This window comes from Rhynchophorus ferrugineus, unplaced genomic scaffold (assembly GCF_030347505.1).
Source record: "Rhynchophorus ferrugineus isolate W39M unplaced genomic scaffold, kcgeb_rfMv2 rfM1, whole genome shotgun sequence".
Classification (NCBI taxonomy): domain Eukaryota; kingdom Metazoa; phylum Arthropoda; class Insecta; order Coleoptera; family Curculionidae; genus Rhynchophorus; species Rhynchophorus ferrugineus.
The window spans coordinates 84,914,684-84,927,811 of record NW_027472580.1 but is presented as its reverse complement, the minus strand read 5'-3'; the positions used below and the strand labels follow the sequence as shown (position 1 = coordinate 84,927,811).

Below are 13,128 nucleotides of genomic sequence, written 5' to 3'. Positions count from 1 at the left end.
CATATTACCTCTGAGATATATACAGTGTTTCTAAAAGAATTTGAATTTTAGTTATTTTAACATTAATATTTACTAGTTAGAACTAGAACCACTGTTAAACGTCCATGGAACATTGCCATCACCCTGATGCCCTGTATCCACCATATTTTTAGAACTAACTAAGGGCGCTCTTCTTTACAGCATAGTTTTTTTATGACATGATATTCTCTATTAATTTTTTCGTTCTTTTAGGGACGAGAATTACGTCTGAGGAATTCGTATTGGAGGAAGCTCACTACTTTGATTATTTTTTGGACTCTGGAGTACTACATTTATTATATCCTTTGTCACCAATTATGAATTAACGCTAAAAAACATATATATGTTCTGAGCGATGTTTAAATATGTCAAGCATTTGTTTTACTTTTAAAAAACTAATATTTTGTTACTTTCAATATGCATAATTTGATGAAAAATATATTAATTTTTATTGTTGAAAATTACCAATATTGTTTTATTTAAATAACCGCTACATACAGATTTACATTGCGTTGATGGTTTGACAATATTTACATTTATCATGATGTTTATTAAGCAACCAGTGAGCAAAATTTAATCAATGGTTTCAACAGAGCTCTTATAGATACTATGTATCAACAACAAAGGAAAAGTTATTTGCCATAATAGGTGAAAAGCTCACTTTATTATCATCAATCCACATAAAAATAACTATTTCTCAACGACTATGCTGCTGTTCGTACTGTAGAATTTGTTCACCTTTCTTTCAACAGACCTATTAAACCCATATCAATATGTCTCGCATTTAATAGAGATCACACACTTAACGTAACATTTATTTTGGAATCAAATAAAGGTAGGATAGTTCCTATGTCTATGTCTAGTTCTTCTAATAAAAGTTATTCATTTTTTAATTTAAAATCAGACCAAATCAGCTCAGGTACTGAAAATCTATTAAACTCACCTCACTGAGTTTTGAAATAGATTTAAATAATATGGAATTAAAATAACTCATAAAAAATATAATAATTATATATTGAAAATTAGTTTTTCACACTTTGTAGCTTCCAAATCGAAACTTTTATTGTAATTTAAATATAAATTTTTGGTCTTTTTACCTTGAGTCCATTAGTTAAATATTTGAATTTTGATATAAATACCAAAATATTATCATATTTCTTGATGAACTTGTACTATTTTTTATGGAAAAGAAATTATTAAGTTAACATTAATGCAACCAAAAAATATCAAGCGCTGTGTGTTAGAACTAATTTATATAAGGAAATGATGTCTAATAATGAATTTCTATTCATAATTGAGACAAGATTGTGTGGTAATACAGTGTACAATGTAATACAACCACAAGATTTTTGATGAGACAGACATGGGGTTGGATCTATTTTATTATCATGATTCTAATGTACGTTTATGAGGAAATAATGTAAAGTCTAAGGACTAGTAATCTCAGTTATGTCATTAACAAGGCTAGGAACGTAGAGTTTATAATATTCAAGAGAGAAGAAAAAGAAAGATATCTGAACCACTGTGATTTTTTTCTGGACAAGAGTATAATATATGAAATAATTTCTTACAAAATATTCAACAATATATTATAACAATGTATTTCAAGTGACTTTTTCATATTTTTAGTTTCTTCATATTTTTATGTAGTCATTCCATCTTTGGCATGCGTATGACATGATAAAATATAATGACATATATATATATATATATATATATATATATATATATGACATGATAAAGTTAATCCAAAGTAATTTTGTACATACATCATCTAAATTTGTAACGTTAAAATATTGCAATGTTGCCATATCAACTGTGAGTTTTAATTCCGTTTTACTTTGACATACAACATAATTATAATCTAAATAAAGTAATTAAACAAAAATACTGTTTTCAAATATAATTTATTTTAACATTATAGTAAATGTAAAATATATATTATCATATGACTTAAAACTACAATTAAGTACACAGTTATAATAGTTTGCAAGTTAGGATTGTGTTTAATTATACTTATATTGAGCTCTTCTCCATATATGTTCTATGAGTTAGAGTTTTAGACGCGTTTGTAGTTGTATCCTCACGACGCCTAATCCACCTAATTAACTATTGTATATCCAAGTATTACATTTTACTTTCATTAGAAAGAAAATTTACCTTCTGCGCTTAGTTCTTGTAGCGTTCAGTACAATGTTTTTTTGTAAGGACATATTGATATCACAGTATTTCTCCTTCATTTCTCATGTTGATACCTATATACATATTTCTTGATAGAACTAGATTAAATCACTGCATTATCCCTAATGCACTTGCCAAATCCGCAAAACAGTTAGTGTTCTTCTTATCCTGATACATTTTAGCAGAATGCTCATGTATATTCTAAACAATTACACACACATATATATGCACATATTTTTTACCTTTACCCACCTTTACTTGTTTCCACTGTCATCAGCTTGTATTAGAAATTGGCAGCATTGAATTATATTATATTCAGAAATTTTAACTGAAGTGAAGAATCCATCTAACATTTGTCCACATTACTTTTCATTTGACAATTTCTTCTTCAATGTGTCTGATCTAGTTCATCCAAACCAAATGTGTTATTAACCATTAATATTTCCAGCACAAGGTACAATATATCTGCAATGAATTATTAACAAAATGTTAGGACCAATAAAACCTAATCAATTGTTATTCCAAAATTTACCCTTTTCCATCAAATTTTGTTGTTATAACACTATTTTTATTATCATCTTGCAATGCCGTTAGGCATATTGGTCACATTCTGAAATATCTTCTAAATATTATCTAAATACGTAAATTTAAATAATAAGTCTTCCATTATTCTATTACATATTTTTAAAATTTTTATTATTTTAAAAGCAATATCCGGAAGTTCCATTTGACCCCTTCGACACTTTTCAGACTACCACTTTCCTTTGAAATAATTGTAGTAAATTATGTTTGTATTGAAAAACTACTCACTGTTTTATACATTTCATATATTTAACATCAAGCTGATCTTGATTTGTCACCTGCTTTGTATGAGACCAGATTTTTTTGGCGAATTCAAGTTCATATTTTTAATTTTTTGAGATATTTTAGGAAACGTTTTCATACTAATATTCAATACAGTTGCAACACGCTAAAAATATCACCAATAAAACTCGCAGCAACTTAATATTTAAAAGTAAAAATGCTTACATCTCTAACGAACTTTACTGGCAAGAGGGGGCATCCATTATTTCGTTCCTGTTCAAAGTAATTGAACATAGATCTGGCTTCCGAATTTTCAATCAGAGTAATAATAATCAGTGATTTGAAATTTATCAAAACAAGGTAAGTATTAAAATAACATTTTCCGGTTTATAATATCTTATCACAATTGCTTTGTAGAAATTTGTAGACTCTGACAGGCTAGTTCGATTACACGTTCGAACTAACCAGACTAATTCTGTCTCTTTTTAACTAGAATCAAATGAGAAGCAAAGTATTGTCTGATACTAAAACAAATTAACAAATTGCAACAGGTAATACATTCAACATCGTAATGACGTATGTACAAAAAAAACTTTGTAGAGACTATAGATGAATTTCGCTCCAATTAGTGCTTAAGAATAAAAGATTTAATAGTGCGAATAAGGTAACATATAGACAAATTTATATTAAAGCCCAACGAAGTTCGCTGTTAGTTATATACATACACAAGGATATAAGAACAAAAGGTATTTGTAATTCATATTCTTTTGATTTTCATTAAACTTTAAAAGTTAAAAATAAATATAAAATATCCAGAACCGTTACATCAGCGTACGACATAAATTCCCATCCAGCCAGAGCGCTTGTTGCGATGCTCGCAGAAAAAACGACATAATTTGAGTTGAATGAAATATAAAAATACCGTAGCGATAAAAATATTAAACGGTAATGTGTTCTGCTCTGTTTATTGCATATTATAAATCCTTTTAAAAATAAATTAGGCAACATTTCTTACCCGTATAATCCGAATCTTTGTACTTCCTGGCTTTAAGGACTCTGAATTAATTTTGAGGGACTTTTTAAAAGTTCAAAGCTTTGTTGTGAGAAATGTTGTACTTTATTATTATTAATTTAATATACTGTTCATAGTTTCTACATGTCCTTGCATGTCTTCATAAAAATGGAAATTCTGCTGACTCATATCACATTATCAAGTTTTTCATTTATTTTGATTTATTTGTCATTATTCTTCCCTGTGGTGTTGATATCAACAATTTTAAGCATAGAAATGAATAGTTACATGTAGTTATCAATCATAGAATAAAGAAACTTAGAAGCGCATCTCCGATGTTAAGATTGGTTCTAAGTTATGCTCGGAATCCCCATGTGAGGGCGCTTACGCATGCATCGTATAACATAACTATTAATGGTTCTGTTGTTTTATTTTTTAGAATCAACTAAATTAACAGCCTACCTAAATTGAGGTACATTTTATTAAATTTGACAACTGCAGTTCGGTTTATACAGTCAAGTTTCTAAACTAACGACCAAAATTAGAGATTACTACTCCAGTAGCAAAAAGGAACATTCCTCTAGAGGGCAAGCAGAGTATCTTTTAGAACTAGTTTTTAGAACAGTTTATATCCTCTGCCACTACATTTCAATAAGAATAAAGCCATTAGTTTTTCATTCAACCTGAAACGAAACTGATGGGACAGGCTGAGTTTTCTGTAAATGAACATATAAATTTCAAGTGAGAACCTCCATTCTCTAATAATAAACATAAGTTTCTTATTATATACTTACTTCTGGGTCTTGTTGGGGTAGAAGAATCTCCTATATAAAAAAAACCTATGTGATTTAATATTGCCATTGGGAGCATATGTTCCTTGTCTTGTAGTAACGGTAAATAATCTCAATAAATATTGCTTAATTATTTCAATGCAATAAATCATTATTATTTTACAAAATACTTACTATTTAAATTACTAGTAGGTATTACATTTTGTTTCAGCCATGGCTTTCCACATTTTGGTCTATAGTCTTCATTTTTAAAATGATTACAAACTATCCTGGACGTACATATGAGATCATCAGAGATCCCCTTAAGGTTTTCTTTCTATTACACTAATAAATTAAAATACAAATTATCAATAAATAACAAATAAAAAACAATACAAATTATCAAAATATAAATATAAAATCACCTAAACATGGCCGTTAAATGCTTAGAATAGGTTAAGAATTAATAGGTTAGAATTGTTAATACCGATGCCGAACGAGAGAGAAATACACATATGGCTGCTGCATTTTTCATTTACATTTGGCAGCGTAACGGGGATTCCGAAAAGCTTAAACGTAGGACCCGATTTTTCCATATAACTTTCACTTCTAAATTTATTTTTTCTATGTTATGAATCATAAATGTATATAGATAAGATAACTTGTAGAAGTTACTAAATTAAAGAAGATATATAAATATAAAGTAAAAACATGAATGATGTTGATGGTGCTTTGTTTGTTCCTTTATCTTTGTGCCAAAGAAAATAGTTGTTGTTATGGTTCAGCAAAATGGAAAATAAGAGAATATGTAGTGAGAGAACGAAAATTAATTCATATCCTAATTTCCATTCACAAATAAAAAGATGCAGAATTATACAACAGAAAGAAATTGTGATATAACATACAGTATTTCCAAATTACTTTTTATCACCCTTTTTTAGACACAAACATATGTCCAACGTTCAGGTAGTAAATGCCAGACATGATTCATGTGTCCCTGTCAAAAGAAAAATATCCCCACGAAAATGTGATTTTTCAATTTTCTCTGATTTAAACGTAGTTTTATATATTTTATTTTATTTGGATATATTGTACTTTAGTGTATTAGTAGTCTAGTATCCAAACAAAACATAGGTTAAAATGGTACAATAGGAAAAATTTGTTATGTGACATAAATATTAGATTACGTTAGAAACTATTATTTCTCAAATACTCTGATTTAAACTTCGCTCTAAGTGTTTTTTTGTTTTGTTTTCGATTGAATTGGTTTGGCAATTGTTTTATTCAGTAGCACATCCATGAATAAGTTTACAATCTAACAGAAGATCACCTTCAATTCTCTAACTAAGACACCTTTGTCAAACATCCTTCGAATTTTTTGACAAGTGCATTTCAGCGGCTACTGCTGAACTGATAGTAGACGTAGAATACCTTGTATAATGTTGTTTTACGGTTAAATGATAAAATAACTTATTCTAGGAGGAAATTTAAAATTAGTAATTAAGTTTTAATTAAATATCTTTACTAGTTAACATTTTTATAAAGCATTTTAAAAACATGTATCAATAACACTATCTAAACCGACGACTAATAACTTTTTTGTAATAGTATATTATTATTGCCTTAAATATTATAAAACAATGCAATAAATGTTTCTTCTAAAAAATACAAGGTTTTAATATACTGAAATGCTCTACTATATTAAGATTTTGACGTCGGAACTTCCTTTACTTTTCTATCTTTCATGTAAGCAGTTGATTGAACAAACAAAAGTAACAATTGATTATTGTCCATTTTGTACGGAGACAAGCAAAATTTTACCCTCTGAAATCCTATTAGTAATTCAGAACCAAATTATTATTTTTCTTATTACATTGCCTTGCTGAGAATGTTGTACGCAGAATCCTAACACCTGATCGACAATGTTCGTTATATTGCTTTTGTTCATCCTTAAAATTGGTATCGTCAAATAACATTTAGAGAACATAACATAATAGCAATAGCAGAATAACTTTAAAAAATAACAATTCTTGTTCGCGATAATATCATATATTCTTAGCACTTAGTTCTTGGTGTTGTACTCTTGGTGTTCCCATCTACATGAAACACATATTCTAATTTCAAGTTTTGAAAACTCTCGATTTACTTCCTTTCAAAAAATATTATATTTTTACTGATTTTTCAATTCTTCTTTAAGCTTCTAATGAGGAGAGGACAACTGCTGTTTTAAATGTTACGCAGGTAGCCATTTTTTTTTCGATAAGTTAATGTAAACTATATATGCATTTTACACTTGTTATGTATTTTACTTCAATTGCTAATGTAGATTTTAATACTCGTAAGAGACGTACAATTTAAATTACAATTGAGAACTTTGGTTTTCCACATTTAGGTCTACATCTAGTCTGAAATGCAAAAAACAAACTTGTCAAACATGGTCATCTGAAGCCTAATTTAGGAGTTCTTTCAAGATTAATTTAACTTTATCATTTTTTACTTTCACAAACTTTTCTGTGCTGGAGCAGAATCCTTCGGAAATTACTCGGAACTCGTTTTATTTTAACTTTCACATCCTAGAAGGTAAAACTTATTCTGTGTTTGCATTTAAACAAATCATTGTTACCCTGCAGATTGATAATCAGCTACTAGTTAGTTAGATATTCTCTGATCAATAAATAAGATTATAAAGTCGTTGTTTGGTCCCATCAAGAAATAATATAAAACCAACACATTAAATTCAATTTTTACTTTTTAATCAATTTAATAGTAATAAAAATTGTTTTACTAACATCATCGTTTTAATACAAATTTAATACAAAACAAAAGTTTTAAAACAAATCGCTTGGCAATTAATGTTATGCGGAGATTGTAAATATTTTAATCAGTGTGTGTCACACAGAAGATTTTGTGAGTTATGTTTTATTTTATTAGTTGAAGCTTCGATTTTAATATATGACCAATATTTTTCCACCTTTTAGTAACATTAATTTATTTCCTGTCCTTCAGGTAAACTAAATCATTTATCATCATACTTTTAATATATCGGTGGTCTCCCTTGTCTCCCTGGAAAAATCCGAATGATGAGTCTTTTTAATTTCGACTCCAGCAGAGCAATCAGATATAAATAAAGTTATCGGATATAACTTTTACAAATAAAATACAAACGTATTTTATACAGTTTTCGTTTAAACACAAACGCATTGATACATTAGAGCTGTTGATTAAATTTAATTAAGCGACACATACAAAAATTTGTTGTAAAATATTGTACGCAATGTCCGTGTTTTAACTAATTAATTAAATTATAGTTATTATGTCTCAATTAAGCATAGTTTGCTCGTTTACATTGTCACCATTTTTGTTCGAGTTACATACCCTAATTACTATATTGTATAATATGTTATATAATCAATGTACCAAATCAATCAACACAGAATTCCATAAATAGTTTCCTGATTTGTGGAGAAAAACACCATTTTCCATCAAAATAACACATCCGTCCATATAGATACGTTTTTTCAAAGCAACACAAAACTTAGTTTCTTGATTTATCTCTCTCAGACTACTTTTACAACTAAATATTTCTATCGGAAGACCTTTTTCATCAACCGAACGAAACTAAAACATTTTTTGAGGCTTTTTGAAAAAATTGTATTGAATAATTATCGAATTTATTGAAAATACTAGATTTTGTTCAAAAAATATGTATTTGAAAGCATTGCAAATTGTATAAATATTTCAAATAACAGAGATAATATAATATTTCAATAATTCAGAGATTTGTGGAGAATATTTTTTAAAAATTATTTTATCTTAAATTGCTATTGTACTTTTAATTATTTAGGATATTTGCGCAATAACTTATTAGAAATAAAAAAAATCAGTAGGAATTCCGGTTTAATATTTTGTTTGAAAATTACTAAAGAACATCGAAAAATATAAAGAATGTAATGTTAATTTCGCTCGAACTAACTTTTCATTTAAATATTAAAAAGGGAAATTGAAGGAAATTCCTCTCCAATTGCACCGATATTTGGCCTGCCTTTTTTACGTTATTCTTTTTAGATTCTATTTACAGTTGCCAAAAGGGGAACATTTTACTTGATCTAACTTAAGGGAATTTATTTCGCTTCTTTATTTGTATCATGGGTACGAGAGTAGCTCTAGGAAAATATTATTTTCCCAATTTTTCTTCATTTTGGTTGTCTCCGGAGCTTATTTTTTGCACTTCGTGATATATTATACTAAAGGAAACACATGTAAAGTATACTTCTTTATTTTTGTTGCCTCAAGATACATTGAGTCGTTTCAATCTTTGATTCAAACGATTTCTGAAATATTAAATACTACTTTTTATGATTATTTGATTACGAAAAATTAAATGTGTTTCAAATGGACATAAGTTATTTTTAATTATTATAAAAACTCCTTAAGCCAAAAATGGTATGTTCTCTATTTTAATAGAACACTTGTAAGTGCAGTTCTTTGCGGGATAGTGTCTGAATAGTTTCCAACGGAATGTTGTCCTATTCTTGTACCAAAACATGTGCCAATTGCTTCAATGTCGGAGATAAAAATATAGGCCACACAGTTTTGCTCTGAGCTTTGGGGATTTTGCTAGCCAGGGAATATGTCTAATAATATTCTGATGCTCTTTAACCCAAGGCTGAATCTTCTAGGCTGTCTATATGGGCGTATTATCATAATGGAATATGACAGTGTTTGGTAGCAATATGCTATTCATTGTAAGACCTTCATCGTTGAGGATGTCAATATTTTCACACGCAGTAATACGGCCAGTGATTTCAATGAGAAAACTAGCTGAATACCACGATAGTTCCACTCAAATTATAACGAAACCTTCCCTATTCTTGAATATAGGAAGCACACAATCCAAATTATAGGCTTCATTTAGTGTCTTCCGTTCATCAGCTCAGCTATTTGTAGGGAAATATGTAAACAATAATTAATCGGACTATACCACATTTACCCAATCATAAAGCATAAATAGTTTCACAATCGCAACCCTCCTGTGAATGTTGGCTTTGTGCCTACAACGCTTCAATGGATATTGTTGTTTTCGAAACGTCTTACTCAAGTGAATGTTGAGTTCGACTGTCGCGTATATACGCAGTAGTTTTAAAAGGTCAACTGAAAAGTCCCCGGCCTGACACATAGATGGCGCTACTAGAATTAAATCTATATCTATTTTTAGTTAGTCCTAACCCTCATAAGATGCGTGTATAAACTTGACAGCTGTCGGATCATTAATTTGGGTATTATAGCATTTTGTGTGAAGCAACTTTTGTTATTGTGAAAAAAAAAGATGGATAAAAGGAATTTCGCGTGTTGATAAAATATTGCTTTTTGAAGGAAAAAAATACAGTTGAAGCAGTTTTTTTTTCGATTTTCCGGACACTGGCCCAGGAAAATCAACCATCAAAGATTGGTGTGGAAAAGAGTTTGTTACCGACGAAAATATTTAAAAAATCCACAAAATAATTTTGAATGAAATAGCAGACACTCTAGAGATATCAGCTGAACGTGTACGATGCCGCGCGAGCTCACTTTTGACCAAAAACAACGACGAGTTGATGATTGGGAGCAGAGTTTGAAGATGATCAAGCGTAATAAACCCGAGTTTTTGCTTCGATATGTGACAATGGATGAAACACGGCTCCATGATTTCACTCCGAAGTCCAATCGACAGTCATCCGAGTGGACTGCAAACGATGAACCCGCTCCAAAGCGTGGGAAAACGCAACAGTCGGCTGGCAAGGTCATGGCGTCTGTATTTTGGGATGCGCATGGATTAATTTTCACTGACTACCTTGAAAAAGGAAGGACTATCAACAGCGAATATTACATAGCGTTATTGGATCGTTTGAAGGACTAAATCGCCGAAAAACGGCCGTGTTTAAAAAAAAAAGAAAGTGCTGCTTCACTAAGACAATCCACCGTGTCATAAGTAAGTGAAAAGAATGGAATTGCTTTCTCATCCACCGTATTCTCTAGGTCTGGCTCACAGCGACATTTCCTGTTCTTAGAGCTTAAAAGTATGCTCGGTGGGAAGAAATTTTCATTGAATGAAGACGTCGCCAAAACTGAGCAAAGCTGAACCAAAGGTTAAATCGTACGACAAAAATGGTATCGAAAAGTTAGAGAGTCGCTATAATAATTGTATAGCCCTTGAAGAGAATTATGTTGAGTAAAAAAATCTAATTTTGCCAAAAGAATGTGTTTTTCTATGGTAGGCCGGGGACTTTTCAATTGACGTGTTATGTTGTCTAGCCAAACAACAAGCCAAAAATCAAATGTAAATATAATCTTCTTTATTAATTGATAGCACTATTTAAATAAGATGTGTGAAAGTTCCTGACTTTTTGTTTCTTCATACTGAAAGCAAAAATGTATTGATGCGTTATAATTGTTTTGACAATGTTATTGTGAAAATTGTGGAACGGATATCTAAAACGGTTAAATTGTATGATATGTGTCATTACGGAGAAAGCAGCAACAACAAGTATATCAAAGCTACTGCTCTACTCTTATTGTGGTAAAACTGAGCAATTAAAGATTCAGATTGAAAATATATTAACAATATAATAAAACAATCTTGTCTATAAATTTAGTTTCAACAATCAGTTCAAAAATGCTGAACGTACTCTATTTCAGGCAAACAAAAATGGTATAAAGAAACTCAAACAAACAATCGCATTATAGAAATGAGCCAATCGGATCCTTTGCCAATGTAGGCCAGTTCAAACGGTCAAAATAGTTTTATCAAGGCCTGCATTGGTGGAACTTCGAAAACATTTTCTCGATTTCACCTATTTAAGTTAAACCTCTATATAATACTCTATGCTCGAGTGTTATCATACTGTCGTTGAGGAAACATTACTATCGTGGCTTTTAGCAAATCAGTAATACTGTTCAGCTAAAGTGCATCAACTATTTTTGGTAGCTTTATGTACTAATGGTTTCATTAAGCTGTAGTGGCTCATCATAACATAGATTTGTTCTATCTAGGCTTCATATTATACTGGCCTCCTCTTGAGTTTTTGTTATTTTCCATATTTAGAACGCGCAAAATGTAGTAAAAATATACTATATGTAACTTTTTGATAACTTAATAAATCAGAGGAACTTTCTAAAAATGAATTAATATACTTAAACAAACAACACAAAGAATTATGTTGCATAAAAAATGCTACAATGCACCGGATTTATTAACATAAATATGACATGACAGGACGGTCCACCTATTATTGCGATAGACGGGGGTTCGAATACTGCTGGGGCATAGTCGTAAAGGTATGTTTGTGATGGTTTAATATTTGTGATTGTCCTAGGCAAGACTGCAAAATCAGACAAGGAAAATGATCCTAGTCACGCCAGTAACCAGGCTAGCTACGACCGGACATCTTCTGGCAGGAGTTCTTAGTTGGTAGGTGACCCGCCAGTCGGTAGGCTTAATGCCGAGGACCGTGGTTCGGGGCGCATGTTAAACTGTAGGTCCAGTCCATAAGAACATATATTTGGTAAAAGGAGACTTTAAAATTCATATAAAAAAAAAACAAGATGGCCTGATGGGATTTAATACTAATTTATATTTTGTAAGTTATTTTTATTACTCTTAATATAAGTTGTAAAAAAGTGAAAGAAGTTTTAAATTTTGCAAAAGAGAAACGCTTGAATTTAATTCATAGTCGTTTTACGGATACTTCTCTTGTGTTTTTTTTTAATTTACCTTATATATGGTAAATGTAGAAACAAGATACTCTAAGTTACTTTTCGATAACTTAATAAATCAGCGGAGCTTTATGAAACTTCTTCATCCATGGAAATATTAACATAGTTATAGCACAAAAAAAAACTAGGTACATAAAGAAAGCTATAATATACACGATAATTTTTGAAGGAAATAAATGACTCCTTAACATAAATATGACATGACAGGATGGTCCACCTATTATTGCGATAGTCGGGGGTTCGAATCCTGCTGGGGCATGGTCGTAAATGTATGTTTGTGATTGTTTAATATTTGTGATTGTCCTAGGCAAGACTGCAAAATCCGACAAGGAAAATGATCCTAGTCACGCCAGTAACCAGGCTAGCTACGACCGGACATCTTCTGGCATGAGTTCTTAGTTGGTAGGTCACCCGCCAGTCGGTAGGCTTAATGCCGAGATCCGTGGTTCGGGGCGCATGTTAAACTGTAGGTCCAGTCCATAAAAACATATATTTGGTAAAAGGAGACTTTAAAATTCATATAAAAAAAACAAGATGGCCTGATGGGATTTAATACTAATTTATATTTTGTAAGTTATTTTTATTACTCTT

General features: G+C 30.4%; 1 protein-coding gene across 2 annotated transcripts in view; it reads left to right on the top strand.

Annotated features, from left to right (window-relative positions):
• The window catches only part of CCHa1 (neuropeptide CCHamide 1), a 63,761-nt gene that overhangs the window by 35,520 nt on the left and 15,113 nt on the right, over positions 1 to 13,128 (top strand). The window contains exon 5 of one of the 2 annotated variants that reach the window (XM_076400945.1): positions 232 to 413. The exons of the other annotated variant lie outside the window; for it this stretch is intronic. Within the exon in view, the coding sequence (XP_076257060.1) occupies positions 232 to 250 (19 nt within the window). The 3' untranslated portion in view covers positions 251 to 413. Of the gene's footprint in view, positions 1 to 231; positions 414 to 13,128 lie in introns of those variants that run through there. 2 annotated transcript variants of the gene reach the window in all.